Source organism: Lampetra fluviatilis, chromosome 22 (assembly GCF_964198595.1).
Source record: "Lampetra fluviatilis chromosome 22, kcLamFluv1.1, whole genome shotgun sequence".
Taxonomy (NCBI): Eukaryota; Metazoa; Chordata; class Hyperoartia; order Petromyzontiformes; family Petromyzontidae; genus Lampetra; species Lampetra fluviatilis.
In genome coordinates this window covers 13,805,109-13,832,615 of record NC_136296.1, presented here as the reverse complement: position 1 = coordinate 13,832,615, position 27,507 = coordinate 13,805,109, and the positions used below count along the sequence as shown (strand labels likewise).

General features: G+C 54.0%; 1 protein-coding gene across 1 annotated transcript; it reads right to left on the bottom strand.

Annotated features, from left to right (window-relative positions):
- Positions 1-12,255: 12,255 nt before the first annotated feature.
- Positions 12,256-26,896, bottom strand: LOC144938651 (uncharacterized). The gene is made up of 3 exons (XM_078866634.1): positions 26,874-26,896; positions 26,490-26,559; positions 12,256-14,942 (listed from the first exon to the last, which is right to left on the bottom strand). Exon 3 carries the CDS (start codon positions 14,912-14,914, stop codon positions 14,171-14,173), a length of 744 nt encoding a protein of 247 aa, XP_078722760.1. The 5' UTR covers positions 14,915-14,942; positions 26,490-26,559; positions 26,874-26,896; the 3' UTR covers positions 12,256-14,170.
- Between the last annotated feature and the right edge of the window lie 611 nt (positions 26,897-27,507).

The following is a 27,507-nucleotide window of genomic DNA, read 5'->3' as shown; positions in this document are numbered from 1 at the left end:
ATGTGCACCTTGAGGCCACGTGAAGTGTCGAACGCCCGCTGGCAGGAGGTCACGGGGCAGACCCAGGTGCCACGGGTCGACTGACCGAGATGACCGAGATGACTGACTGATGCACCACCTGTGCCCCCTACTGTGCCAACTTGCTGTGCTTTAGCCATCCGGCGCTCTGCTCGTTGTTGTGAGCGTCGCTCCTCCGCCCTCCGTTGTTGTTGGAGGGCGACTGCCTCCAACTGCCCAGTAGCGTCCTTCACGAGCCTCCTCCACTGAGGCCGATCTTGACACCGCTGGTACCAGTCATCGGCAAGTCCACTCAGCTCCACGTCCTCCTGTACCACATCACTCCATCTCTTCTCTAGCCCGTGCCGCGCCCGTTTAGCCCCCTCGATCCGGCCGAACAAAAGCTGCTTAGGCATGCGGTGGCTGGGCAGCTACACACGCACACACGTACACACAGCTACACACGCACACACGTACACACAGCTACACACGCACACACGTACACACAGCTACACACGCACACACGTACACACGCACACAGCTACACACACACACACGTACACAGCTACACACACACACGTACACACAGCTACACACACACACACACAGCTACACACACAGCTACACAAACACACATGTACACTCAGCTACACACACACACGTACACACAGCTACACACACACACGTACACACAGCTACACACACACACGTCCCAGCGGCCCTGCTGGGAATCCGAGGTATTTTCAGCACAAGGAACGCCGTACCGCGTAATCCGCCAAGTCAACAAGTGGCAAAGAAGACACACGCACACAACACGCATATCGGGACGAATAAGATGAAAAGCATTTACTGCCCATTGAGTTACGTGGATACGGTCGTTCAGACGTATTTTAGTCATTCCTTTTCGTTGATTGCATAATCTTGCCAATGAATTAATGGACGTATACTTTTGCTTTCGGGAAATGTTTCTTTATTGCCGTTCGTAGGAATATCGTCGCATGCATGTTTAAGGACGTCTTCCTATCGCCGTATATGCTCGCGTTACTCTGAGGAATTAATCGAATGTTCTGTTACCCAGTTAACAACGTAATCATTGAGGGTTAAATGTACGGATCAATGAGAACATCTCCATAACAAAATGCTAGACGTAGTCACAAACCGCACCTCTCCATAATAAAGGCTCAGTCATTTGTTATGTAATCTAGCCGTAGTCTCAAGCCGCACCTTACCATAATAATAAAAAGTGGGCCGTTCCTGGCCCTTCCCCCCCTCAACCAGTATATATACGGAGTGGTATCTCTTGAAATCTCTCATTTACTTGATACAGCTGTCGTGCTGTGACGGTTCCACCTGAAGACGGAAGCTTGTGTTGCCTCCGAAACGTCGTGATTTTTCTTTTTCTTTTATTTATTTTACTTTTATTAACTTTAATTTTTACCTACGTGACTTTACCGAAAAAAACTAAGAATATGAATCCTTGCAGTCACGAAAGCTTCAAATCTGTGTTGACAATTCCAAGCATAAGAGTTCGAATATTAGAGTTTTATGTTTTTGGTTAGAAATTAAAATTGCTTAACACAAAAGAGTGCGAGTGGTGCCTTCCTAAGTTCATGCGTAATGATCTCAATTATGAGAACTGTATCCTGCGGTGAGATTTGAATTTGGAGACCTGACATAAAACACGAAGACATAATCAGTAAATGTTAAAACGAGACTAATTGTATTATCCCGAGTGATAATACAACCCAATACAACGAAGACAAGCATAATTATCATAACTGCATACATTAGCATAACTGTACACATTAGCATAATTGCATACAGTTGTATAACTTAGTAGGATCACCTCCCTAATTAGCATAATTTCGGATAATTACATATTTTTCCTATTTCCATTTAATTTGTATCATTTTTTGTATTAATTTTTCAAGACCCAACATATACAACAGGTGTGAAGACGCCAGCCAGGCTCACGATGTCCTTGAATGCTGGGATGAACAGATGTGACTTCAGCTGCATGTGTGTGATGTGTTAACTTCTTGACTGTTTCCATTCTTAGAAAAAGTTCCAGAGGAAAACAAAAATAATCAACTGTTGTGATATAACCTCCGTGTTCAAGAGAGTTAATAGACTTTACTGCAAACAAACTTTACACTGTCACACACTGGCATGGTTCACAGGTGGTGGTGTATTAATGCTTCCTTACTCCAACAAGTAATTCATTGAGGATCAATCAACATTGCCGAGGCTGCGTGTCTCTCTCCCCGTGGTCGCGTTGATTTTCCTCCGGATCCCCCGGTTGTCCCCATCTCGACATGCAGATGAAGTACCGGTGAAGACGCTGGACACCCAGGTTGAGGCACACGTATATTTATTTCAGCTTGTCGGTACAGGACAACACTAGAGGGGGTAGCGGCCCCCTCACCCGGATAACTGGGGATACCCCCTAGCTAATCTCACCTATCCCCAAGTCCTCCTCTAACGGGCTAGGGGAGGCTAACTGGCCCGACACTGGTGAGTCGGGCTACGGTCTCCGGAGTCCCAGGGTCTAACCCTGGTTCACGGAACCACGCCTCTGGCTCGATCCTCTGCAGCCCTGACAAGGGCGGCGTCGAGGGGAGTCCAGGGCTCTAGCTAGAGGATCTTCACTCTTCCTCCTTCGTTCCCAGACTGAGCCACGAGCTCTCTCTGTCCTCCCCCTTTATACCCCCCGTCAGGATCACAACCCCCCAGGCTGCCTGATGCGGACGTCGCTGCGGGCACCCCACCCCCGTGTACTCCCGGAGCTCCGCCCACTGTGTTTATTCCCCGTTGGATCCCATGCACCTACAGCCCTCCCGTAACAACCCTACATCACTCCCCCCATTACAGCTCGCAGCCGTCCCGGCTGCAACAATTCCAATAAAGGAACATTTACCCCTCAACCCCGTGTGTGCCTCATTTTTTTCAACAAAATGCAAATTGAACAACAACAACAAGAACAACAAGAAGAACAAGCACACCCCCGAAGGGAATGTCCGACGCACCCCCCCCCCCCCGTATAAATACGAAATCCGTAAAAGCGCGTATATACAACTAGCCAGGAACTCCCCCAGCACACACAGCACACCCACGACACACAACGCACCCACAACACACACACCCCGCCCACACACACAACACAACACACACAATGTGGCAGGAGCGCACCACCGACGCAGCATACAGTAACCATGACACGTGAAATAAAAAAAATTTCTTCTTTCTGTATATTATAAGAGTCTGCGCATCTTAGCGCGCGTCCTTGCCGCAGGCCCGTCACACGGGGCAACCCCGGACGGCGGACCATCCGGTGGCGGCTGTCCCTTTCGAGATGAGGTCGCGATTGTAGTGGCGCGACCGTCGGCATCACCCGTGTGGGTTGTAGGGCATGAGCCCGTCATTCCCGGTGCACCTGTGGGTGGGACAGCCGGCAACACATCAGGCGAGAGCAGCGACGGACCCTCCGAGTCGGTCGACCCCCCACATGCTTGGCCCCGCGCGTGTGGAGTGGGCCCTCGCACCGCAACAAACGGTTTTAGCCTAGAGGGGTGTACAAACCACCGGCGCCTGCCCCATTTGATTCGAACGCACTGAGGCCTCAAAACCTCGACAACCTCGACGGGGCCCCGCCACGGGCGCACGAGTTTAGAGGAGGTCGCGAGCGGTACCTGGGGACAGTGCAGCCATGCCCTGTCCCCCGGCTTCCACTGCAGCACGTGCGCGCGAGCCAGCCTGAGGCGCTCGTTCGCCTTTTGACGCCTGTCAGAATTTAGCCTCGCAGCATCCCGCGCCTCAGTCAGTTTGTCAAGGTTAAATTTAACGTGTTCATCCAATTTAATTTTACCCAGCGGCGCGGGGATCTGCAGCTGTGCCGGAACAGGTGGGTCGGGTTCGCGGCCATACATAAGAAAGAATGGTGAAAATCCCGTCGCAGCATGGGGAGCCAATCTGTATGCCGCTAGAACCCCTTGAATTTGTAAGTCCCAATCAGTCTGTGAGTCCGAGACTTGCTGCGACAACATAGACGAGATGGTGCGATGCAGACGCTCGACCATCCCGTCCGTTTGCGGGTGATAAGGAGAGGTTCGAATTTTTTTCGTTCCTAGGAGATCACAGACTTGTTTTAGGAGTTTCCCGGAAAAATTTCTACCCTGGTCGGTCAACAACCGCTCCGGGGCACCTTTGTCCATGACATAACCTTGGACAAAGGCGTCGACGATGGCTGCTGCCGACTGATTCGCCAGGGGCCAGGCCATAGGCCAGCGCGTAAAATATTCGACCCCAGTAAGCAAATATTTATTTCCCCTGGGGGTGGCGGGGAATGGCCCCAGAATGTCCAGTGCGACCAGTTCATTTATTCTGGAGACCTGGATGGACTGCAAGGGCGGGTTCGACTCCCGTGCTGGTGGTTTGCGCTGCGCACACTGAGGGCATGCCGCCAACAGATCAGCGACATCCCTAGTCATGCCCGGCCAAAAATAATTCAGCTGGAGCAAGGCGAGTGTTTTCTGGGTACCTAGGTGGAGGAGGCGCTCATGAGCAGCCCACACCACCTTACCCCGTAGGCCAGAAGGGACCACCAGCCGGTGACGCTGGGATTTCCCGTCCCAATGCATAAGCAAGCCCGCATGGGTTTCCCATGCGTCGGCATGACCCGTCAAACGCCCCCTCTCCCCGGCGCGACGACGCAACGCGAGGAGGGAGGCATCCTCCAACTGGAGGCGCCCCCATTCATCAACGGGCAATCCAAGCAGGGAATCTCTCCCCTGTTCGGCGATATCAATGGGGACTACCGTTTCATCGTCGGCGGCCGCCGCCAGGACCGGAACCATCATGTCCCCTACTGGCTTGCAACGCCCCGACCCCAGGAGGCATGCGCATTCGGAGGCGGTTGGCATCCGTGACAGAGCGTCAGCGTTGGTGTGGCGAACGCCCTTACGATAAGTGGTTTCAAAACTGAAATCCTGGAGGACCTCCAGCCATCGGGACAATTGTCCCGATGGCTGTTGAACCTTCAGGGCGTACTGCAGTGCCGCATGATCTGTGCGGACGGTGAAATGCCGACCGTACAGATATGGGCGATACTGTTGGATGAAATAGACAATTGCCAACAGTTCCCTACGGGTGACACAATATCTTTGCTCCGTTGGAGACAACACCCGACTGCCGTACGCGACCACCCGTTCCACGCCGTCAACCACCTGGGAAAGCACGCCTCCAATACCCGTGTTGCTCGCGTCGGTGTCGAGCAAAAACGGCCTCGAAAAATCTGGGTAAATCAAGGGAGGAGCCTTCACCAGCGCGTCCCGAAGGGAGCAGAAAGCAGCTTCCTCATCCTGACCCCAGTGGAACCGAACCCCTTTAGATGTTAACGCGTGTAGGGGTTTGGCAATCGTTGCAAAATTAGCGACGAAGCGTCGGTAATATGATGCGAAGCCAATAAAACTCCTGACCTCTCCCACCGAGGTGGGAGTCGGCCAGGAGCTGACACACTGCGTTTTGGCGGGATCGGTAGCAATACCCGAGCGCCCTACGATGTGCCCCAAATAACGCACCGACTCGCGTAACAAATGGCATTTCTGGGGCTTAAATTTCAAATTAGCAGCCCGCATCTTTAGGAAAACCGCCCGCAACCTCTGGAGATGTTCATCAAAAGTTTTACCAAAGACAATAACGTCATCCAAATAAATCAGGCACGATTCCCATTGCAATCCAGCCAAAACCAATTCCATCAATCGCTGGAAAGTTGCCGGCGCTGAGTGTAAGCCCATCGGCAACCGGTTGAATTGGAACAGGCCGTGCGGTGTACGGAAAGCAGTTTTAGGCTTAGAATCATCGTCCAGAGGAAGCTGCCAGAATCCCGAAAGTAAATCTAGTGTGGAGAAGAATCGCGCTCCCGCCAAAGCGTCCAGCGATTCGTCCATCCGTGGGAGCGGGTATGCGTCGGCAACCGAAATTTTATTAAGGCGCCGAAAATCCACGCAAAACCGCAACGAGCCGTCCTGCTTTTTAACCAGGACGATCGGCGCTCCCCACGGGCTGGTGGAGGGAGAAATGATGTCGGCGGCTAACATGTCATCAACAGCCGATTTGACATGGTCCTTTTCGGCGGGACTTAACCGAAACGGATTTTGGCGAATTGGCGCGCTGTCACCCGTGTCAATATGGTGACGCAGCAGGTGAGTGCAACCCAAATCATATTTATCACGACTGAAAACGTCGGAAAATTCCCTCAGTAGCCTTCTAAGCTGTTGGCGCTCTGAATTTGTCAGGTCCGTCGATTCCGCACAAAGCGCGTCGAGCCACCCTTCATCGCTGTCCGAATGTGGGAGCATCCGGGAAGCAGAGCCAACGTGGTTCGCGACAGGTACCTCGCAGGGCATCGGCGTCGCATGCGCGAGCACCGTCCCTTGAGGAACCACCACCGTCTGCGATCCCACATTGAGGACCGCGATGAAAGGGTCCCCGTCCCCTCTTACAACGGTCTGGGCCGGAATCAAATGAGGTCCATTAACCCCGGCCCTAGACGGTCCCAGCAAAACACCCTGATCCCCTATGCCCTTAGCGAAGGGCTTACGAAGTTTCAGAGGCACTAGCATTTGAGCTCCCGGCGGCACACGAACAGTCTTAACAACGAACGCCGGTACCGTCGCGAACGCCGTCGGAGCCGCCGCAGGGGATGGCAGGAACGCCATGCGCCGCCCCGACGGAAGCTCAATGCATCCTTGGTCGATCAAAATACGAATGGGCATTTTGCCTAAGAAATCCGTCCCCAGCAGGCACGGAACCGCCAGCGAGGAGGAAACGAAAATCGGCCCCGACAATTTGATGTCCCCAATAGAAATTTGCGCTCGAATCTGTCCCATGATGCCGAGAGAGCCCCCGTTAGCGGCATAGAATGGGACGTTAACCGGCATTAAAGGGCGGCTTTGTACGGGCAGAATATTGTAAATTAATTCCGAAATGATTGTCGCCGATGCCCCCGTATCGACCAAGATGCGTACTTCTACCCCGTCAATGTGTCCGACCACGGCCGACGACCCTGACGACGCGGCTACCACGCGATGGGCCAACACGGACCACTGTTTGGGCTCGATTTGAGTCCCCGCAGTGATCCGCGTTGGCCCCTTGCAACGCGACATCGGCCCCCCGTTTGTTGTGGTGCGAGAGTGTGCAACGGGTGGGTGCTTTGGCCAAGCATGTGTGGTGCCGCGACTCGCCGGATCATGTTGCTGGAGCTTGGGAAGAGGAGGGCCGGCGTCCCGTCGAGGCGTCGTCCCGCGCTGTCGCGGAGAGCGGCACCCCGAGGCGACGTGGCCCCGGACGCCGCAGTTGAAACACCGCGGGAGCCCCGGTGGAGACGATGGGCGGTTGAAACGGCTTGACCCGTCCCGGGCCGACCGTACTTCTTGCGCCTGTTGCCGTCGATGGTCGACGGCGAAGAGCTCCTCCGTCGGAAGGGTGGCTGCAGCCACCGCACGCCCTGCCGATGCCCTGCTGGCTTTCCGCCGCAGGGACAGAAGGTTGGCGTGAAGGAGGCGCGCCGCCTGAAGAGAGGTCATCTCAGCGTCCTCCTGTGCGACGACAGCGATGTCCAGGTCGTCTGCCAGGAGGAGTATTTTCTCCGTGACCATCGCGTCCACGCCGTCATCGTCCATACGGGGAAAAGCCGTCTTAGCCAGCGCTAGGAGGCTCGTCCTGTATGCCAGGGGCGACTCCTTTTCACCCCGCTTGCGCTCGTAGAACTGCTCTCTGCATTCTGCTGAAGGTCCATAGACCCCGGCCAGCAGTTGTAGCGCCTTCGGCAGAGTAGACCGCTTCTCTTTCGGCGCCGATGTGAGGGCGGCGAGCGCGTCTGCGTCGAGGAGCGCCGGCAGCGCGCAGAGGGCTTCATCGTCGGACCACCTTGCCATTTCTTGGTGGGCGATGAAGCGTCGCTGGAAGCCGCCCCAGTCGCCCTCTGCACCAACAAATTCTTTCAGCGGAGGCAGCCGTTGTTGCAGCGCAGCGTTCGCCTTGGAAGTCTGTAGGCTGCTATCCCCGGGACTCGGCTGTGCGTCGGCGCGAATGACAGATGGAATCGCCTGTCGCGGATGTGATGACGCTCCCTCCGCTGGAGATGACGCAGCTGTCCCAGCGAGAGCGGTGTCGGACCCAAGGTTGAGCCCGGCCACGCCCTCCGCAGCTGCCGTGACGATGGCGGGAAATTCAAAGTTGGAGTCTTCAGAAATGGCGGGAAGGCGCTCAGGTCGACGACTCCCCTCGCCCCGTGGTGGACCACCAGCCCCCAGCCGCGTGATGTTTTCCAGCGTGGCGGCAGCGGCGTACAGTAGCTCCGCCAGTCTCTCGTGAGCCAGCCGTAGCGCGTCTGGCTGCGGCCCCTTTTCATGCCGATGCCCCGGTAGGAACGCGTCGGCCCCCGGCTGCGCCATGTCTTGGTGAGCCGCCTCGGGCTCAACGACTTCAGCAGTGTCCTCCTCCGGTACTCTGGCTCGAGCTGTCTGACGTGTTTCCATGTCCGTAGTACTTCTGACACCAGATGAAGTACCGGTGAAGACGCTGGACACCCAGGTTGAGGCACACGTATATTTATTTCAGCTTGTCGGTACAGGACAACACTAGAGGGGGTAGCGGCCCCCTCACCCGGATAACTGGGGATACCCCCTAGCTAATCTCACCTATCCCCAAGTCCTCCTCTAACGGGCTAGGGGAGGCTAACTGGCCCGACACTGGTGAGTCGGGCTACGGTCTCCGGAGTCCCAGGGTCTAACCCTGGTTCACGGAACCACGCCTCTGGCTCGATCCTCTGCAGCCCTGACAAGGGCGGCGTCGAGGGGAGTCCAGGGCTCTAGCTAGAGGATCTTCACTCTTCCTCCTTCGTTCCCAGACTGAGCCACGAGCTCTCTCTGTCCTCCCCCTTTATACCCCCCGTCAGGATCACAACCCCCCAGGCTGCCTGATGCGGACGTCGCTGCGGGCACCCCACCCCCGTGTACTCCCGGAGCTCCGCCCACTGTGTTTATTCCCCGTTGGATCCCATGCACCTACAGCCCTCCCGTAACAACCCTACACAGAGAGTGAACACCGTCACGCGTCTAGAGTGAACACCGCCACGTGTCTAGAGTGAACACCGCCACGCGTCTAGAGTGAACACCGCCACACGTCCAGAGTGAACACCGCCACACGTCTAGAATGAACACCACCACGCGTCCAGAATGAACACCGCCACACGTCCAGAGTGAACACCGCCACACGTCTAGAATGAACACCACCACACGTCTAGAATGAACACCACCACACGTCTAGAGTGAACACCGCCACACGTCTAGAATTAACACCACCACACGTCTAGAGTGAACACCGCCACACGTCTAGAATGAACACCACCACACGTCTAGAGTGAACACCGCCACACGTCTAGAGTGAACACCGCCACGCGTCCAGAGTGAACACCACCACACGTCCAGAGTGAACACCACCACGTGTCTAGAGTGAACACCGCCACGCGTCTAGAGTGAACACCGCCACGCGTCTAGAGTGAACACCACCACGTGTCTAGAGTGAACACCACCACGTGTCTAGAGTGAACACCACCACGTGTCTAGAGTGAACACCACCACGCGTCCAGAGTGAACACCACCACGCGTCCAGAGTGAACACCGCCACGCGTCTAGAGTGAACACCGCCACGCGTCCAGAGTGAACACCGCCACGCGTCCAGAGTGAACACCGCCACGCGTCTAGAGTGAACACCGCCACGCGTCTAGAGTGAACACCGCCACGCGTCTAGAGTGAACACCGCCACGCGTCTAGAGTGAACACCGCCACGCGTCTAGAGTGAACACCACCACGCGTCTAGAGTGAACACCACCACGTGTCTAGAGTGAACACCACCACGTGTCTAGAGTGAACACCACCACGTGTCTAGAGTGAACACCACCACGTGTCTAGAGTGAACACCACCACGTGTCTAGAGTGAACACCACCACGTTTCTAGAGTGAACACCACCACGCTGTTGACGAGCCTCACCTTGTTGTTGTTGTGGGCAGGTCACTTCTGATAACAAGAGCGGTACAGCAGCTCAAGCGGGCTTGGCCTGGTAACAAAAAAACACGATGTTAATATTGAATATTTAAACAAAGTTACAAAGTGGCGATCCGGGTCAAGACAAATTCAACTTAAGCGAGAGAATTGAAGCAAACGCGACCAGGCGAGGGCAGGAGGCAAAGCCCCGCGTTGTAAAGTTCCAACTTGGACATCGCTTCCATGCTCGCTGCTACTCAATTGACATCCCTACGAGAGAGAGCGAGGCTCTACCTCGGTAAACAAGAACAACAACCACCACCACAATCACCACCACCACCCCCACCACCACCACCCCCACCACAACCACCACAACCACCACCACAATCACCACAACCGCGATGAGAATTTCTCACCTCGGATTTCAGTGCACGGGCCGAGCGGCAACTTCCTGATCCCTCGTGACGTCACGCGGCAGCAGGAGACATGACGTCACTAGCGATGTACGATGACACTCCCCTCCCCACATTGAGCGGCTCGAAACTCGCGACCGCTTTCACGAAAAAATTATACTGGTAGGAACGAAGTGGACCAGACCACCAATAGATTATATCGTCCGACCGTTTGTCCGTCCGTCCGTCCGTCCGCGTCCGTTTGTCCGTCCGTCCGACAAGATGGCCGCCCGCTCCCCCTGCGCGTGTGTGTTTGCGTGCGTGTGTATGCGCGTGTGTGTGCGTGTGTGTGCGTGTCTGTGTGTGCGTGCGTGTGTGTATATGTGTGACTGTGTGTGTGCGTGCGTGTGTGCGTGTCCGGCCCACTCGAGCGGCGTGATGAATGGGCGCTATTGGGCTTCGGATCGTTATTCACGGCGAACTGGAAGCGTAGCAACACAACTTCATTACGTGTGCGTGCGTGCATGTGTGTGTACGTGCGTGTGCGTGCATGTATGTGTGTGTGCGTGTGTACGTTTATGCGCGTGTGTGCGCGTGTGCGTGCGGTCGATATCCCTGTACAGGTATTAGTATTATTCCTACCAGCCCACCCCGCAGGGTCCTGTTGTTAATGAGCCGCCAGTCACCGGGCGTGGCTTTGCCCAAATAAGGATTGGCACTGTGACGTCACGCTCAAGAGCGCGTTGGTCGGGGTAGGTGACATAACGTCACTAGCGAGGCACACCTCCCCCTGGCGTTTGACGCAAATGAGGTCACGCTGAGCGGTGACGTCAGAGGGCGGGGTCAGAGTTCAAGTTTGTTGACAGAAGGGGAGCGGCAGTGTCGTGGTGAGCGCTGCGCTGAGTTCCATTCCCGCTCGTGGCCAACACCGCCAGTGACGACTTTCTGAGCCGGTCCTGAGCCTCCCCTACGTCGACTCAGCCTCAAAAGAGTACCCGGTGCGGTGTCAACATCGCCACTGGGGAGACAAAGGCGGCCGGGCGTGGTGCTGGCCACCCACCCCCTCGTGTGCCGTCCCACCCTTAATAGGTGCTCGCTAACAGCACTTGCCCCTACAGTCTGTTAAGGCTATACGGGGGATTATTCTTTGGTTCTTTTCGGTTAAGTCACGTCTAAAAATAAAATAATAAATTAAAATAACATATTACGACGTTTCGATTGCAACACAAGCAATCATCATCAGGTATAAAAGAAATAGCAACAAAAATCTAACTAGAAAACTATAGACATAGTTAGATTTTTGTTGCTATTTCTTTTATACCTGATGATGATTGCTTGTGTTGCAATCGAAACGTCGTAATATGTTATTTTAATTTATTATTTTATTTTTAGACGTGACTTAACCGAAAAGAACCAAAGAATAATTCCTGCAGTCACGAAAGCTCCTAAATTAAGATTATACGGGGGATCTTTGTCTTTGTGTGTTGGGAGCAAGTTTGAGTGGCGCCTGCTGCTACCGACTGTCGTTGACTGCGGTTGGACAGACGCTGATAGAGACAGAGAAAGATACGTAGAGACGATATCGACAGAGAGACACACAGAGGCAAACAGAGAGACCGACGGACAGAGATGTTGAATCGAACACATTGAACTCGATCCATTGAAAGTTTCCTCGATCTTTGCCCATCCCCGGAAGTCGTTCTAGTTTCTATTTATTTCCCTGTGTGTGGTGTGTAGTGTAAGCAATGTGGGATATCGATGTACACAGTTATGAACAAGATCAGCAGACAAGACGTCTTTCATTTATCAGTCTCTCCGCGAAACAAAGGAATGTTTTACACAAAATATAATAACTACTGCAGCATTCAGTGCAAGTCAACTGTGGACCGGTTCTGGTGTACAATTTATACGTAAATATATAAGCACACGACTTAATTTGTCTGTGACGAACGCTGCACTTTCCATCGCATTCTTGCAGGGGGCGCTGCAAACCTACGCGCCCCCTGCATGAACGACGGAGGCGCAGGGACAGACGTCCGATCGCGTTGGAATCGATATGCAGACGGCGGTCTTCTCCCAACCAGGTGAAAGTCCGCATCGAGCAGAATCCGCGGCAAGGCAATCTACTTAACGACGAGAGAAAATTCACACGAAATGTCGTTTTCAATTAAGTCTTCCAGATGTAAAATGATATAGCCTTTTAAAGAAGAAATACAATTCAAAACATAATACAATTCAAAGTTGTTTCATTTTGAAACTTCAAAACGGAGCATCGGGTGCTTGCGTGAATGCGTCTTTCGGGTGCAATTTTTTCGTGACTTTCCTGGCCCAAGGCCATAAATGGTTGAGGGGGCTGCAGGTGGTCAGGCTTGCTTCACCCCATGGTTGTGAACATCCAGACGTTAATCAGCAAGGACCATTTCTTGTCCTAGTTCGCCAACATATAAGACGTCATGCAAAATTCTAATGAGTGTTGTTGTGGAGAATGTATCTACTAGATGTGCTCTGCCTTGTAACCGAATACAAATCTGTACCAAAAATGCATTTCAAATGTGCTCTTAAAATTACCTCCTTGCTATGAAGCAGATCAGTAAACACGACATCTTTCATTTATCGATCTCTCCACGAAACAAATTAATGTTTTACACAAACTATAACTAGCACAGACTTCTGGGAGCGCGTCATTGATTCAGTGCAAGCCACCTGTGGACCCTTATTGGTGCACAGCGTCTCAACAACAGCCGGGCTTGTTTCAACCGATAGTTACGGACATCCAGACGTTAATCAGCAAGGAGCATTTCTAGTCCGAGTTAGACAAAATCTATGTCAACACGTAATGCAAAAATATAATTCGTGTTATAGAGAATGTACCTCCTCTACGTGTAACTTTTAAGTGGTTTGCCTTGTAACTGATGAATGATCCGAGTGTGCTCCCTATTTCAAAGACAATGAGTTGCTCCAGAGGGAGATGCTTCCTGAAAACACAAAAATACCCTTTGACCTGTATCACAAGAACAAGGAGTCTCACCTGATCTGTACAGGTTACTTGCAAAACACAAACTTTGTCCTAATATCACTTACTCAATGTTTGACCCTTATAGACAAAAGGTTACATGTACGCACACAATCAGACAAGTATTCATTCTAAATTAGTGACAGGCATGTTAACAAAATTGAATTACTGCACTAGGTTACATCGCATTAGCAAGAAGCTAATTTTAAAAATACACAAAATCTGCTTAACAGTGTATGTACAACATACTAATGCACCATTCAAAACGAGTAGGCCATTGCATGCTGGCGTCTGGGTCAAAATTTATCAAATACTAAACATTACCTACAAACTCCACAACTGAGATGCCACATCAACCATCGCCCCCTACTGACAGGCTCTTGTCCACATGCAGGCCGGTGCAGGGCCACCACCTTGTGCTACACAGGGGCAGCTGCTACTTGGGGATGTTCTTGGAGTGTTGAGACGAGATACGATACAAAACTCCGAGTTGCCAGAGGCGATTAAGCAAGCACCATGTAAATGCAATTATGAGAACATAGTGAATGCTTGGGAGCTTATTGGCTCTCGCTCCTGGTTCGAAATCTACCCAACACACAGGTCCACAAAGACTGGCCGCTCTTACCCTGCAGGTTGCACCTAGGAACTGAGTGTTAAACTTCACATTCTTGTCATTAAAGGCCTGTGACAAAGGTGCGTCTATTGGAGCGGCATCGTCACTGGCTTACACATCTACCGGGTCTCCATTTGACTTTGTATTGTGTCGGAGGAAGTCCACCCACACCTCCACTTCCACAAACTGCTGGGAGTTGCCTCGCTCTGACTCACAGTCAGAATTCTCCTCCTGCTTCACGTTGCCTCCATCGATGTGAAGGTCCAATTTTGGAGTTGAATCTTCATCTTCACATTTTACCTTCACTTCTTCGCTCTTCACCATCCCTTCTTCACATTTCACCGTCACCTCTTCATATTTCACCTCGATTTCTTTGAAAGTGTCCAAGCTGGGTTTTTCTTCCGGTTCTTGTTTGATGAGGGATGGGCTCATTGCAGCACTTTGACTTTCTAAAGCTGATTTCAGACTCCACTCCTGGTGGATCTTCTGATGCTTGTGTGTTCTCTGGTGGACATAAAAATTTGATGAACGTGCAAACGCCTTCCCGCACGGAGTGCACTTGAAGGGTTTCTCTCCCGTGTGTATTCTCTGGTGTGCTACAAGATGAGATAAATTTGCAAACGCCTTCCCACACACACTGCACTTATAGGGTTTCTCTCCCGTGTGTGTTCTCAGGTGTTTTACAAGAGTAGATGAATGTCCAAACGCCTTCCCACACACGCTGCACTCGAAGGGTTTCTCTCCTGTGTGAGTTCTCTGGTGCAGTGTCAAATTTCTAAGACGATCCGTGCTGTATGCACACCGGTCGCATTGATGCCTTTTTGCACCGAGCTGCGCCGAGTGCCTTTGCTCCATCAGACCAATTCTGCAGAGGAAGCGGCAGCTGCAGACAGAAAAAGAATATCCACACCATCTACACATCAGTATTGAGGCACAGCGGAATGCATATACACAGTCACACGTGACTTACACGTCTATAATGATTAATAGATATTCATGATATAGTTGTAAAAGTGTCCCAAATTCATCACACGGCCTGTTGTGGCACACAATGAGAGGGCAAATGGGTATAAACATGCCTCGAAGCCCTCATATCTTCAAAATGAATGTTAACCCAAAATTCCGAGCACACAATTTCGGCTGTCTGGCTTCAAAAGGAATATTTATGAAAGCTAAATTCAGCTGACATAGCAAAAGGTGTTGAAAAGAATACTATTTGTGTTATGCAGAAATGCATAAATTAATGTTCAATCGCAACTTAGAGGTGTGAAGCCAGCCAGGCTCACGATGTCCTTGAATGCTGGGATGAGCAGATCTGACTTCAGCTGCATGTGTGTGCCGGGTTAACTTCCTGACTGTTTCCATTCTTACAAAGAGTTCCAGAGGAAAACAAAAAACAACTACTGTTTTGATATAACCTCCGTGCTCAATAAAGTTAATAGACTTTACTGCAAATACAAACTTGACACTGTCACACACTCAGAGGCGGAGCCAGGATTTTCAGGTAGGGGGGGCAACCCCTCCAGCAATGAAAAATGATAGTTATTAAGGAGTTGTTAGTAAGTAAGGAGTTGTTAGTAAGGAGTTGTTAGTAGGCAAGGCCTTGTCCCTTGCTCTTTATTCGACGCGTGTGATCGGCATCGCGCTCGCTGAAGGTGTTGAGGCCGATGAAGGTGTTGTGTGGTTATTCTTGACACCACTGGAGACTTGTAGATCCACACGGAGACGGAGCTTCATGTAAGGGCTTGCGCCAGTTGTTTATTAACCACTCTTAACATGTCATTTACTCTCTGAGTACTAAACACTCACTGTCTACACTCCACACCCGACGCCTGCCCCCGTTATGGTGCGTGTCAGAACTCTGGCCTGCACGTGGAACTGTCTCCCATTATTCTACGCCCCGGCACGGCTTCCCCTCGTCTGCCCCGGGCGGGGGCACGCCATCACCGCCCGGCGACGAGGTTGGGCTTCTAACCCTCTAGCCTTCCTTCGGCGGCGGCTGGGCTGTTCCCACTGCAGGCACACGTTCCCATCTCTACTCACACTCCACACCCCAGGGGAAGGGTACTTGGGATTCCTAGCACTCACACAGGCTACTCTAGCCGGGCGCTAATTTCCCCCTACCCTGGGTCCCAACTTCCAACCTCACACCATCCTGGCTCCTTGCGACGTCCCGGAACACGTCACGGGTCCCACCCTAAATATCCCCGGGGGACATGATGTTACCGTCCCACCCGCCGTGCATGACGTCACTCTCTGCCGTCACTGCACCGGAGGGCGAGCGTGACGCAACGTCATTATTTACTACTCTACAAAGGCATTGGCTTATCGGAGTTTCAATACAAATCCGTGCGAAGAACGGGTACAACTGCCATCTTCAATATAAAGCAGAAATTACATCTGTTTGTTTGTGTGAAGCAGCAAAAACTCTCCAACGCTGAGCTCTGGCATCATGAAAATTTCACAGCTTATGCTGTCTGGAATTTCTAAGCGAACACGACTATTTTCAGCTCGCCACGTCATTCCCTTCCCGAGTTGCCAAAATCGACCTTACGTAGAAGTGGGTTACGGTTGAATTTCCTTGAATGAAAACATCCGATTTAGGTAAATTGATGTGTTTCGGCTTTTCTTTCTTGCAAGTGTAATAAAGGACTTGACCACGATCTCTGGCTCAGTGTCCTTTATTTGGTCCGTACTGTATTACCCACACGGCTGTCTCCTCTTTGCTCAGTCCCCACAGTGCTGACTCCGATGTCTCTCTCTTCTCCACCAGCAGCCCCTCTGTTGGCCTCTGTCGCTCCTGTAGCCCCCACAGCAGCTCCGCTGCTGTTACTCACTCTCAGCCCCCCTGGCTGTAATCGCTGGTGCTCTTCTCCCTCTTGCTTACTCCGCAGCGCTGACAGCCTCGTGCTGTCTCTCTCTCTCTCTCTTCGTCGCTCCTGCGACTCTCTGCAGCCACACCGCTGCCTCCGACACACAGCCTTCCTGCTCCTGCAGCCACACCGCTGCCTCTAACACACAGCCTTCCTGGCTGTACTCTCCCGCAGCTTCTCACCACCCTTTAGCTCCCTGCTATTCTCCGGGGTTGGCTCCCGCTGGCCAACGGTGCCCCCTCCTCACGTTCGCCCGCGCGGCCCCACTCTTTTCCATTCACACCCCGACTGCCTTCTCCTTCCGGTTTACCCACTTAAGGACCCCAACCTTTTCACCCACGTCACCTGGCTCCGCCTCCCCGTGACGTCACATCCGGAAGGTCGCTTACGCCCGCATTACACCACCCTCCCCCATAGAAAAAACCCAGCCGACCTCGGCTGAACAATACCAAAGCGTAATGCGGTGAACCGACCTTCCGCGCTAAAGGACACCAAGCATGCAATATAACAACAGAACAATAACAACAAGTAACATCAACGGACGTACAGAAAGCATGCAATAAATACAAGGGTAAGAACAAGAACAACAACACAACATACAATCAACGAAACGTAAGTGATTTAGAGCGTGTGCGGGTCGCCGGACCGTCCCGGACGGTCGGCGGCCCGCTCGCAGAACGGGAACGCGATGGAACTCGATGAATGACAGGGGGTAATTCTCCTGTCGCGGTTGGAAGTCCACCAACGTCCCGTGTTCCTGAAGAATCAGTCTTGGCCGTGTCCTTCGAATGTGCCTGCGGCGGGGTCAGAAGGGCTGCAGGGCTCGAAGGTCTCGCAGAGCTGGCAGGCGCCCTCCGAGCAGGGCACCTCGTCCCCCTCGGTGTCACGGCCGCCCTGTCTGGAACAGGTACGACAGGCGCTCTAGCAAGATCAGTGGACGCAGGCAGGGGAGAGTCGGCGGCAACAGACCCCGGCAAGGCAACATTGGGAGATGACGCATCACGTAGGGGAGCAACATATGGTTTCAACCGCGACGTATGAACAAACCATCGGCGAGAACCAATCTGAACGCGCGCCGACTGTGGATTGGGAACCTCAATGAGGCGCACAGGACCATGCCAAGGTTTGTGCAATTTAGGAGAGGTCCCCGGCCGCACCTGCGGGCAATGGAGCCAGGCCAGGTCTCCAACCTTCCAGGGGCACTCCCCCTCGGACCGCCGAGCATACCGCTCGTTCCGGGCCTGGGCTTTGGCCGTAGCTACGCGGGCATTTTCCCGCGCCTCCGTGACCCGGCGAACCGTGTCCTGAATGTATTCAGGAAGTGGTTTACGAGGTCCCTTCACCCCAGTACCCAATTGCACATCCACCGGAGGCACGTTTTCCCGACCATACATAAGGTAAAACGGCGAATACCCTGTAGCCGCATGAGGCGTCATCCTGTACGCCGAAAGCACTCCGGGGATGTGCAGATCCCAATCTGATTGCTGTTCACTCACAGTATGGCAAAGCATGGCAGACAATGTCCTGTTCAGCCGCTCGACCATACCATCCGTCTGCGGATGGTATGGGGATGTCCGTATTTTCTTAGTCCCAAGGCCCGCGCACACTTCCGCCAATAATTTAGAAGAGAAATTTCGGCCCTGGTCCGTGAGGAGTCTCTCAGGCGCCCCCTTATCCATAATGTACCCAAACAAAAAGGCGTCGGTGATGGCTGCGGCCGATTGATCGGGCAACGGCCAGGCCATCGGCCAACGGGAGAGATACTCAACCCCTACCAGCAAATATTTATTTCCCCTCGCCGATGGTGGGAAGGGTCCCAATATGTCCAGTGCCACCAATTCATTGACTCGAGACACCTGAATCGACTGGAGAGGCGGCACGTAAGGATGTTTAGGCGGCTTACGTCGGGCGCACTCAGGGCACGCGCGCACGTGCCCTACGACATCTGTCGCCATGCCGTGCCAAAAATAATGACGTTGCAACGTCAACAAAGTCTTCTGCACCCCTAAATGTAAGAGTGTCTCACAATGGAGAGTCCTAATCAACTCGAATCGCAAAGACGTCGGTACCACCACACGCCAGCTTTCCTGGACCCCTTCTCGCCACATAAGCAGACCATCTCGGAGAGCGGTTCGCGGCCCCACAGCCGAACTCGGACTCCCATTGTCCCTCGTAGACCGCTTCCGCATGGACAACAACGACTCATCCATCATCTGTTCCCGAATCCAGACAGACCGCGGCAGATTCAAAACCCCGTCAGTCGGTCCCGGTTCCATCGGAGTATCCGACTTCTCGACGGCCAACGTAAGCGGCTGAGGGGGGTTCAGAATCGGCGAACACCTATGCGTCCCCGACTCACATTTGCAAGGGGCTCGCCGCGGTAATCTGGAAAGTGCGTCAGCGTTCGCATGGCGCACCCCCTTCCGATGTTGAATTTGGAAGGAAAATTCCTGTAGCGTGTCCAACCAACGTGCCCACTGTCCGGATGGCTGGTCCATTTTAAGTGCATATTGCAAGGCCGCATGATCCGTTCGCACAACAAAGGAACGACCGTAAAGGTACGGTCGAAATTGCCGTAGGAAAAAAACAACCGCCAAAAGTTCTCTACGAGTGACACAGTAGCGAGTTTCCGCAGGAGACAAGACTCGGCTACCATACGCCACGACACGCTCTACACCCCCTTTAGACTGTGATAACACCGCCCCAATACCTGTGTCACTCGCGTCCGTATCAAGAATGAATGGGCGATCAAAATCGGGATAATCCAATGTTGGGGCCGTTGCCAATAGATCACGCAGACTCCGAAAGGCCGCCTCTTCCGGCTGTCCCCAAACAAACTTCCGTCCTTTACCCGTAAGGAGATGCAAGGGCCTCGCAATCGTCGCAAACCCCGGCACAAATCTTCGATAATACGAGGCAAATCCCAAAAACCGCCGAACATCCCCCACGGTGGCCGGAGTCGGCCAATCCCGGACGCACGCCGTCTTTTCCGGATCCGTGGACACCCCCTCAGCACTCACAATGTGCCCCAGATAACGGACGGACCGTTGCAGTAGGTGGCATTTCTTTGGTTTAAATTTTAAATTCGCAGAGCGCATCCTCGTGAACACTGTCTCCAGCCGTGTTAAATGTTCCTCAAATGTGCGGCTGAAGACAATGATATCGTCCAAATATATAAGACACGTCTCCCACTGCAACCCCATCAAAACGAGCTCCATCAATCTTTGAAATGTGGCAGGGGCCGCATTCAATCCCATCGGGAGGCAGTTAAATTGAAATAACCCCTGCGGCGTACGGAAAGCGGTTTTCTCCCGTGAGGACTCGTCAAGGGGGAGCTGCCAAAATCCCGAAGAGAGGTCCAGTGTGGAAAAGAACTTAGCCCCCGACAATGCGTCAAGGGAGTCGTCCATACGCGGCAGGGGGTACGCATCTGCCACCGATATCTTATTCAATTTCCGGAAATCAACACAAAATCGCAAGTTGCCATCCTTTTTCTTAACCAAGACCACAGGAGCGCCCCATGGGCTGTTAGATGGCGATATGATGTCCGCAGCCAACATGCCTTCTACTGCCCCCCGAATGTGTTCTCGCTCCGCAGGACTCATCCGATGCGAATTTAATCGAATAGGGGCAGCGTCGCCCGTCTCAATGTGATGGGAAAGCAACGATGTGCGGCCCAGATCCAAATCATCGGAGCTGAACACATCCGAATATGTCAACAACAATGTACGCAGCGCATCACGTTGCTCCACGGACAGGGAAGAATTTTCGTCACATAAGTTAGCAATCCAACGATTATCCGAACCCCTCGGCTCGGAAACACCAGCGACCACTCCCCGGCTATGCGGACAATCGTGCGTCGCAAACGCCGTAGTGGCATGTGCCACAACCGTACCGGCCGGAACACGGATGTTTTCCACCCCCGCGTTAAGCACCTGTAAAAACGGTAATTGATCCGGCCGGACAATGGTCTGTGCCCCAACTAACGCCAATCCTGTTGTTATCGTGGCGGATGGCGACAACAAGACCCCTACTGCTCCGAGACGATTAGGCAGGGGCTTCCGATACCGCAAGGGTATAAGCATCTGTGAACCAGGTGGGATGTCCACAGATGCGACGGACAGCGCCTGCACCTGTACGGCCGAAGCAGGTCGCCCCCAGGGCGACGGCAGAAACGATATTTGACGGCCACCCGGCAATTCAATACAATTCTCATTGATTTTGATCAAAATGGGCATTCTAGCCAAAAAATCGGTGCCTAATAAGCAAGGAACCGCCAAAGATCTTGATATTAACACAACACCCGAAGCCGACACATCCCCAATAGATATCTTAGCATCCACCTGGCCCACGATACCCATACTACCCCCGTTCGCAGCGACGCACGACCCATAAACGGGGCGCACAGCCCCCGGCGGGATGCCCAACAGATGGAAAATGACATCCGATATAATAGTCGCAGACGCTCCAGAGTCGACCAAAATGCGCACGTCCACCCCTTGTATAGACCCCGGTACAGTGGACGAACCCGTAGCGGCCGCGACGACTCTCCGCGCCAATTTGCGCCACTGCGTCACCGAGCGACAAGGCCCCGTCGATGGCCTATCATGAATAACAACAATAGGGTCGCGCAACGAAGGTGATGGGTGAGGTGCAAAGCCTTGCCGGGCGTCTGGTGTGTGCCGACATGCCTGTTTCGGAGGGTCTTTGGGCGTCTTGTCCGGTACAGAAACCTCCTGCTGCGGCGGACCCGGGAAGCGGGCCCAGCAATCCTTGGCGTAATGGCCCCTACGGCCGCAGCGGAAGCAGTCGGCATCGTTGCGCCGAAGCGCAGGTCTTGCATCCCGGCGGCCCCGTTCCGATGGCGTAGCGCGCGGACCAGGGCCTCCGCGTCCCGACCATGGAGAGGAGGCGGCCGTCAGCTCCCGAGGACCCCGCTCATCCGGCACATAGACCGCCTTTGTGGGGTCCCACCCCATCGCGCCTCCTTCCTTGACGGGCCCACCCGTCCATGCCGCCACTTGCTTCCAGCGACGGAGATTAAACTACGCATCCAGACACTTTGCTGCCGCTCGGGAAGTGAGCTTCTCATGCCCACACACAGGCATGGGGATCCCCAGATCCCGAGACAGCTCCAGCATTTTGCCTAATATGAGAGGCTCGAGCAGGTCCTGTGGCGTCTCCGGATAAGCTGCCATGGCCAGCTCCAGCACCGCACCTCTGAACGCCACGGGCGATTCCTCGGGTGCTCGCTGTCGTTGAGCGAATCGCCGATGCGCATCGTCAGGTGGCTCATAAGCGTCGGCCATTTCTTCAAAAACTCCGCATAAGGTCTTCTTTTTGTCGGCCGTTATGGAACGGAAAAATCGAACAGATTCATCGTCCAGTAGAGTCGGCAACACTTCCAAGGCCTCAGCATCGGTCCATCTTGCGGAACGCACCGCCGCCAAGAATCGGCAGGCGAAAGCGCTCCAATCGCCCCCGATGGAGAATTCCTTAACTGTGGTGAGGTGGCGACTCCGACTCCTCTTCACGTTCTCTTCAATTGTTGGTTGTTCTGGAGGCAAATTCAAAAAGGCGTCGGCCCGCGGCGTGTCCAAGATGGCGGTTTGGCGCCGCGGGACGCGCAAGATGGCGGCTTCTTACCGCGTGGCTAATGGCGGCGGCAGGGCAGGCAACGTGGCGGCCCGTGGAGCACCTTCAGCTTCCTCCGTCGTCCTCGGCGTGACGAGTTGACATAGCTGCGCCAGGACGTCCTTGAGTGCCTCCAGTTGCACCGCCATCTGTTGCCATCTCTGATCAGCGTCCGATGATGTTGACGGCCCCGCCATCGCGCCGACATCTTCCACACCCGTCCCCATGCTCGCTTCAGCAGAGCTCTCCTCCACCACCCCAGCAGGATCCATGGTCGGAGGGAATTCGTCGTCGTCGGACGATGAAGCTGATGCTGGCGGCAGAGTAATCTTCTTCCTCACTTGCTTCGACATGCCGTTTCACTTCTGGCACCAGTGTAATAAAGGACTTGACCACGATCTCTGGCTCAGTGTCCTTTATTTGGTCCGTACTGTATTACCCACACGGCTGTCTCCTCTTTGCTCAGTCCCCACAGTGCTGACTCCGATGTCTCTCTCTTCTCCACCAGCAGCCCCTCTGTTGGCCTCTGTCGCTCCTGTAGCCCCCACAGCAGCTCCGCTGCTGTTACTCACTCTCAGCCCCCCTGGCTGTAATCGCTGGTGCTCTTCTCCCTCTTGCTTACTCCGCAGCGCTGACAGCCTCGTGCTGTCTCTCTCTCTCTTCGTCGCTCCTGCGACTCTCTGCAGCCACACCGCTGCCTCCGACACACAGCCTTCCTGCTCCTGCGACTCTCTGCAGCCACACCGCTGCCTCTAACACACAGCCTTCCTGGCTGTACTCTCCGCAGCTTCTCACCACCCTTTAGCTCCCTGCTATTCTCCGGGGTTGGCTCCCGCTGGCCAACGGTGCCCCCTCCTCACGTTCGCCCGCGCGGCCCCACTCTTTTCCATTCACACCCCGACTGCCTTCTCCTTCCGGTTTACCCACTTAAGGACCCCAACCTTTTCACCCACGTCACCTGGCTCCGCCTCCCCGTGACGTCACATCCGGAAGGTCGCTTACGCCCGCATTACACAAGCATACATTTTTTTCAGGGGTTTTCAGTGAAATATAAGGGAATATTAAATTTATCCAAGACAAGAATCCAAGTCCCGGGCGAAGCCGGGTAGTGAAGCTAGTTACTAATAAACCCCAATGATCCTATCGAAATTAGGGATTTAGATGGGATCGTTGGAGGGGCACGTGCCACCCCACCCCCACTGGCTCCACCACCGTCACACACTGGCATGGTTCACAGGTGGTGGTGTGTCCAAACCCACGCCTGGCCACCTTCACCTGCTCAGTATTAATGCTTCCTCACTCCACCAAGTAATTCATTGAGGATCAATCAACACAGCCGAGGCTTTGTGTCTCTCTCTCCCCGTGGTGTTAACTACCTCTCCAGGCATACAGGAAATTGTGGGTTCGATCCCGACCCTGACGCCTGCTGTATATTTGGAGTTTGCGTCTCTCTCTCTCTCTCCCCGTGGTCGCGTGGATTTCCCTCCAGATCCCCCGGTTGTCCCCACTCCACATGCAGAGAGTGAACACCGCCACGCGTCTAGAGTGAACACCGCCACGCGTCTAGAGTGAACACCGCCACGCGTCTAGAGTGAACACTGCCACGCGTCTAGAGTGAACACCACCACACGTCTAGAGTGAACACCGCCACGCGTCTAGAGTGAACACCGCCACGCGTCTAGAGTGAACACCACCACGCGTCCAGAGTGAACACCGCCACGCGTCTAGAGTGAACACCGTCACGCGTCTAGAGTGAACACCGCCACGCGTCTAGAGTGAACACCGCCACGTGTCTAGAGTGAACACCACTACGTGTCTAGAGTGAACACCACCACGCGTCCAGAGTGAACACCACCACGCGTCTAGAGTGAACACCACCACGCGTCTAGAGTGAACACCACCACGCATCTAGAGTGAACACCGCCACGTGTCTAGAGTGAACACCGCCATGCGTCTAGAGTGAACACCGCCACGTGTCTAGAGTGAACACCGCCACGCGTCTAGAGTAAACACCGCCACGCGTCTAGAGTGAACACCGCCACGCGTCTAGAGTGAACACCACCACGCGTCTAGAGTGAACACCACCACGCGTCTAGAGTGAACACCGCCACGCGTCCAGAGTGAACACCGCCACGCGTCCAGAGTGAACACCGCCACGCGTCTAGAGTGAACACCGCCACGCGTCTAGAGTGAACACCGCCACGCGTCTAGAGTGAACACCGCCACGCGTCTAGAGTGAACACCGCCACGCGTCCAGAGTAAACACCGCCACGCGTCCAGAGTGAACACCGCCACGCGTCTAGAGTGAACACCACCACGCGTCCAGAGTGAACACCACCACACGTCTAGAGTGAACACCACCACGCGTCTAGAGTGAACACCACCACGCGTCTAGAGTGAACACCACCACGTGTCTAGAGTGAACACCGCCACGCGTCTAGAGTGAACACCACCACGTGTCTAGAGTGAACACCACCACGCGTCCAGAGTGAACACCACCACACGTCTAGAGTGAACACTGCCACGCGTCTAGAGTGAACACCGCCACGTGTCTAGAGTGAACACCACTACGTGTCTAGAGTGAACACCACCACGCGTCCAGAGTGAACACCACCACGCGTCTAGAGTGAACACCACCACGCGTCTAGAGTGAACACCACCACGCATCTAGAGTGAACACCGCCACGTGTCTAGAGTGAACACCGCCATGCGTCTAGAGTGAACACCGCCACGTGTCTAGAGTGAACACCACCACGCGTCTAGAGTGAACACCGCCACGCGTCTAGAGTGAACACCACCACGCGTCTAGAGTGAACACCACCACGCGTCTAGAGTGAACACCGCCACGCGTCTAGAGTGAACACCGCCACGCGTCCAGAGTGAACACCGCCACGCGTCCAGAGTGAACACCGCCACGCGTCTAGAGTGAACACCGCCACGCGTCTAGAGTGAACACCGCCACGCGTCTAGAGTGAACACCGCCACGCGTCTAGAGTGAACACCACCACGCGTCCAGAGTGAACACCGCCACGCGTCCAGAGTAAACACCGCCACGCGTCTAGAGTGAACACCGCCACGCGTCTAGAGTGAACACCGCCACGCGTCTAGAGTGAACACCGCCACGCGTCCAGAGTGAACACCACCACGCGTCCAGAGTGAACATCACCACACGTCTAGAGTGAACACCACCACGCGTCTAGAGTGAACACCACCACACGTCTAGAGTGAACACCACCACGTGTCTAGAGTGAACACCACCACACGTCTAGAGTGAACACCACCACGTGTCTAGAGTGAACACCGCCACGCGTCTAGAGTGAACACCACCACGTGTCTAGAGTGAACACCACCACGCGTCCAGAGTGAACACCACCACACGTCTAGAGTGAACATCACCACGTGTCTAGAGTGAACACCACCACACGTCTAGAGTGAACACCACCACGTGTCTAGAGTGAACACCGCCACGCGTCTAGAGTGAACACCACCACGCTTCTAGAGTGAACACCACCACGTGTCCAGAGTGAACACCACCACGCGTCTAGAGTGAACACCACCACACGTCTAGAGTGAACACCACCACGTGTCTAGAGTGAACACCGCCACGTGTCTAGAGTGAACACCGCCACGCGTCTAGAGTGAACACCGCCACGCGTCTAGAGTGAACACTGCCACGCGTCTAGAGTGAACACCGCCACGCGTCTAGAGTGAACACCACCACGTCTCTAGAGTGAACACCATCACGCGTCTAGAGTGAACACCGCCACGTGTCTAGAGTGAACACCGCCACGCGTCTAGAGTGAACACCGCCACGCGTCTAGAGTGAACACCACCACGTGTCTAGAGTGAACACCACCACGCGTCTAGAGTGAACACCACCACGCGTCTCGAGTGAACACCGCCACGCTGTTGACAAACCTCACCTTGTTATTGTTGTTGTGGGCAGGTCGCTTCTGAAAACAAGAGCGGTACAGCTGTTCAAGCGGGCTTGGCCTGGTAAAAAATGAAAAAAAAACTGTGTTAGTATAGAATATTTTAACTAAGTTACAAAGTGGCGATCCGTGTGAAGACAAATTAAACTTAAGCGAGAGAATTGAAGCAAACGCGATCAGGCGAGGGCAGGAGGCAAGGCCCCGCGTTGTAAAGTCCCACCCTGGACATCGCTTCCATGCTCGCTGCTACTTAATTGACATTCCTACGAGAGAGAGAGCGAGGCTCTACCTCGGTAAACAACCACCACAACAACAACCACCACAACAACAACCACCACAACAACAACCACAACAACCGCGATGAGAATTTCTCACCTCGGATTTCAGTGCGAGCGCGGAGCGGTAACTTCCTGTTACATCGTGACGTCACGAAGCAGGAGGTGACATGACGTCACTTACAGGAAAAGACACTCTCCTCCCACAACGAGCGGCTCTGTAACATAAATAAATTATGTTAATGAGCCCGACCCAAACATGGAGGGATGGGCCGTGGATGCGGAACCCGTCACAATAAACCCGCGACGACTTTCGCGAACACATTATGTTAATGAGCCGCCAGTCACCGGGCGTAGCTTTGCCCAAATAAGGATTGGCACTGGAACAGACATCGGCTGCGGCCGAGCGAAAGTGACGTCACGCTCAAGAGCGCGGTGGTCGGGGTAGGTGACATGACGTCACTAGCGAGGCACACCTCCCCCTGGCATTTGACGCCGATGACGTCACGCTGAGCAGGGACGTCAGAGGGCGGGGTCAGAGTTCAAGTTTGTTGTTGTTGGCAGTGTCGTGGTGAGCGCTGCGCTCCGCACCGACCAGCCGAGTTCCATTCCCGCTCGTGGCCAACACCGCCAGTGACGACTTTCTGAGCCGGTCCTGAGCCTCCCCTACGTCGACTCAGCCTCAAACGAGTACCCGGTGCGGTGTGTCAACATCGCTAGCACTGGGGAGACAA

Coding starts and splice junctions, on each gene's coding strand:
- LOC144938651 (XM_078866634.1), bottom strand. CDS start 14,914: ATGGAGCAAAGGCACTCGGCGCAGCTCGGTGCAAAAAGGCATCAATGC.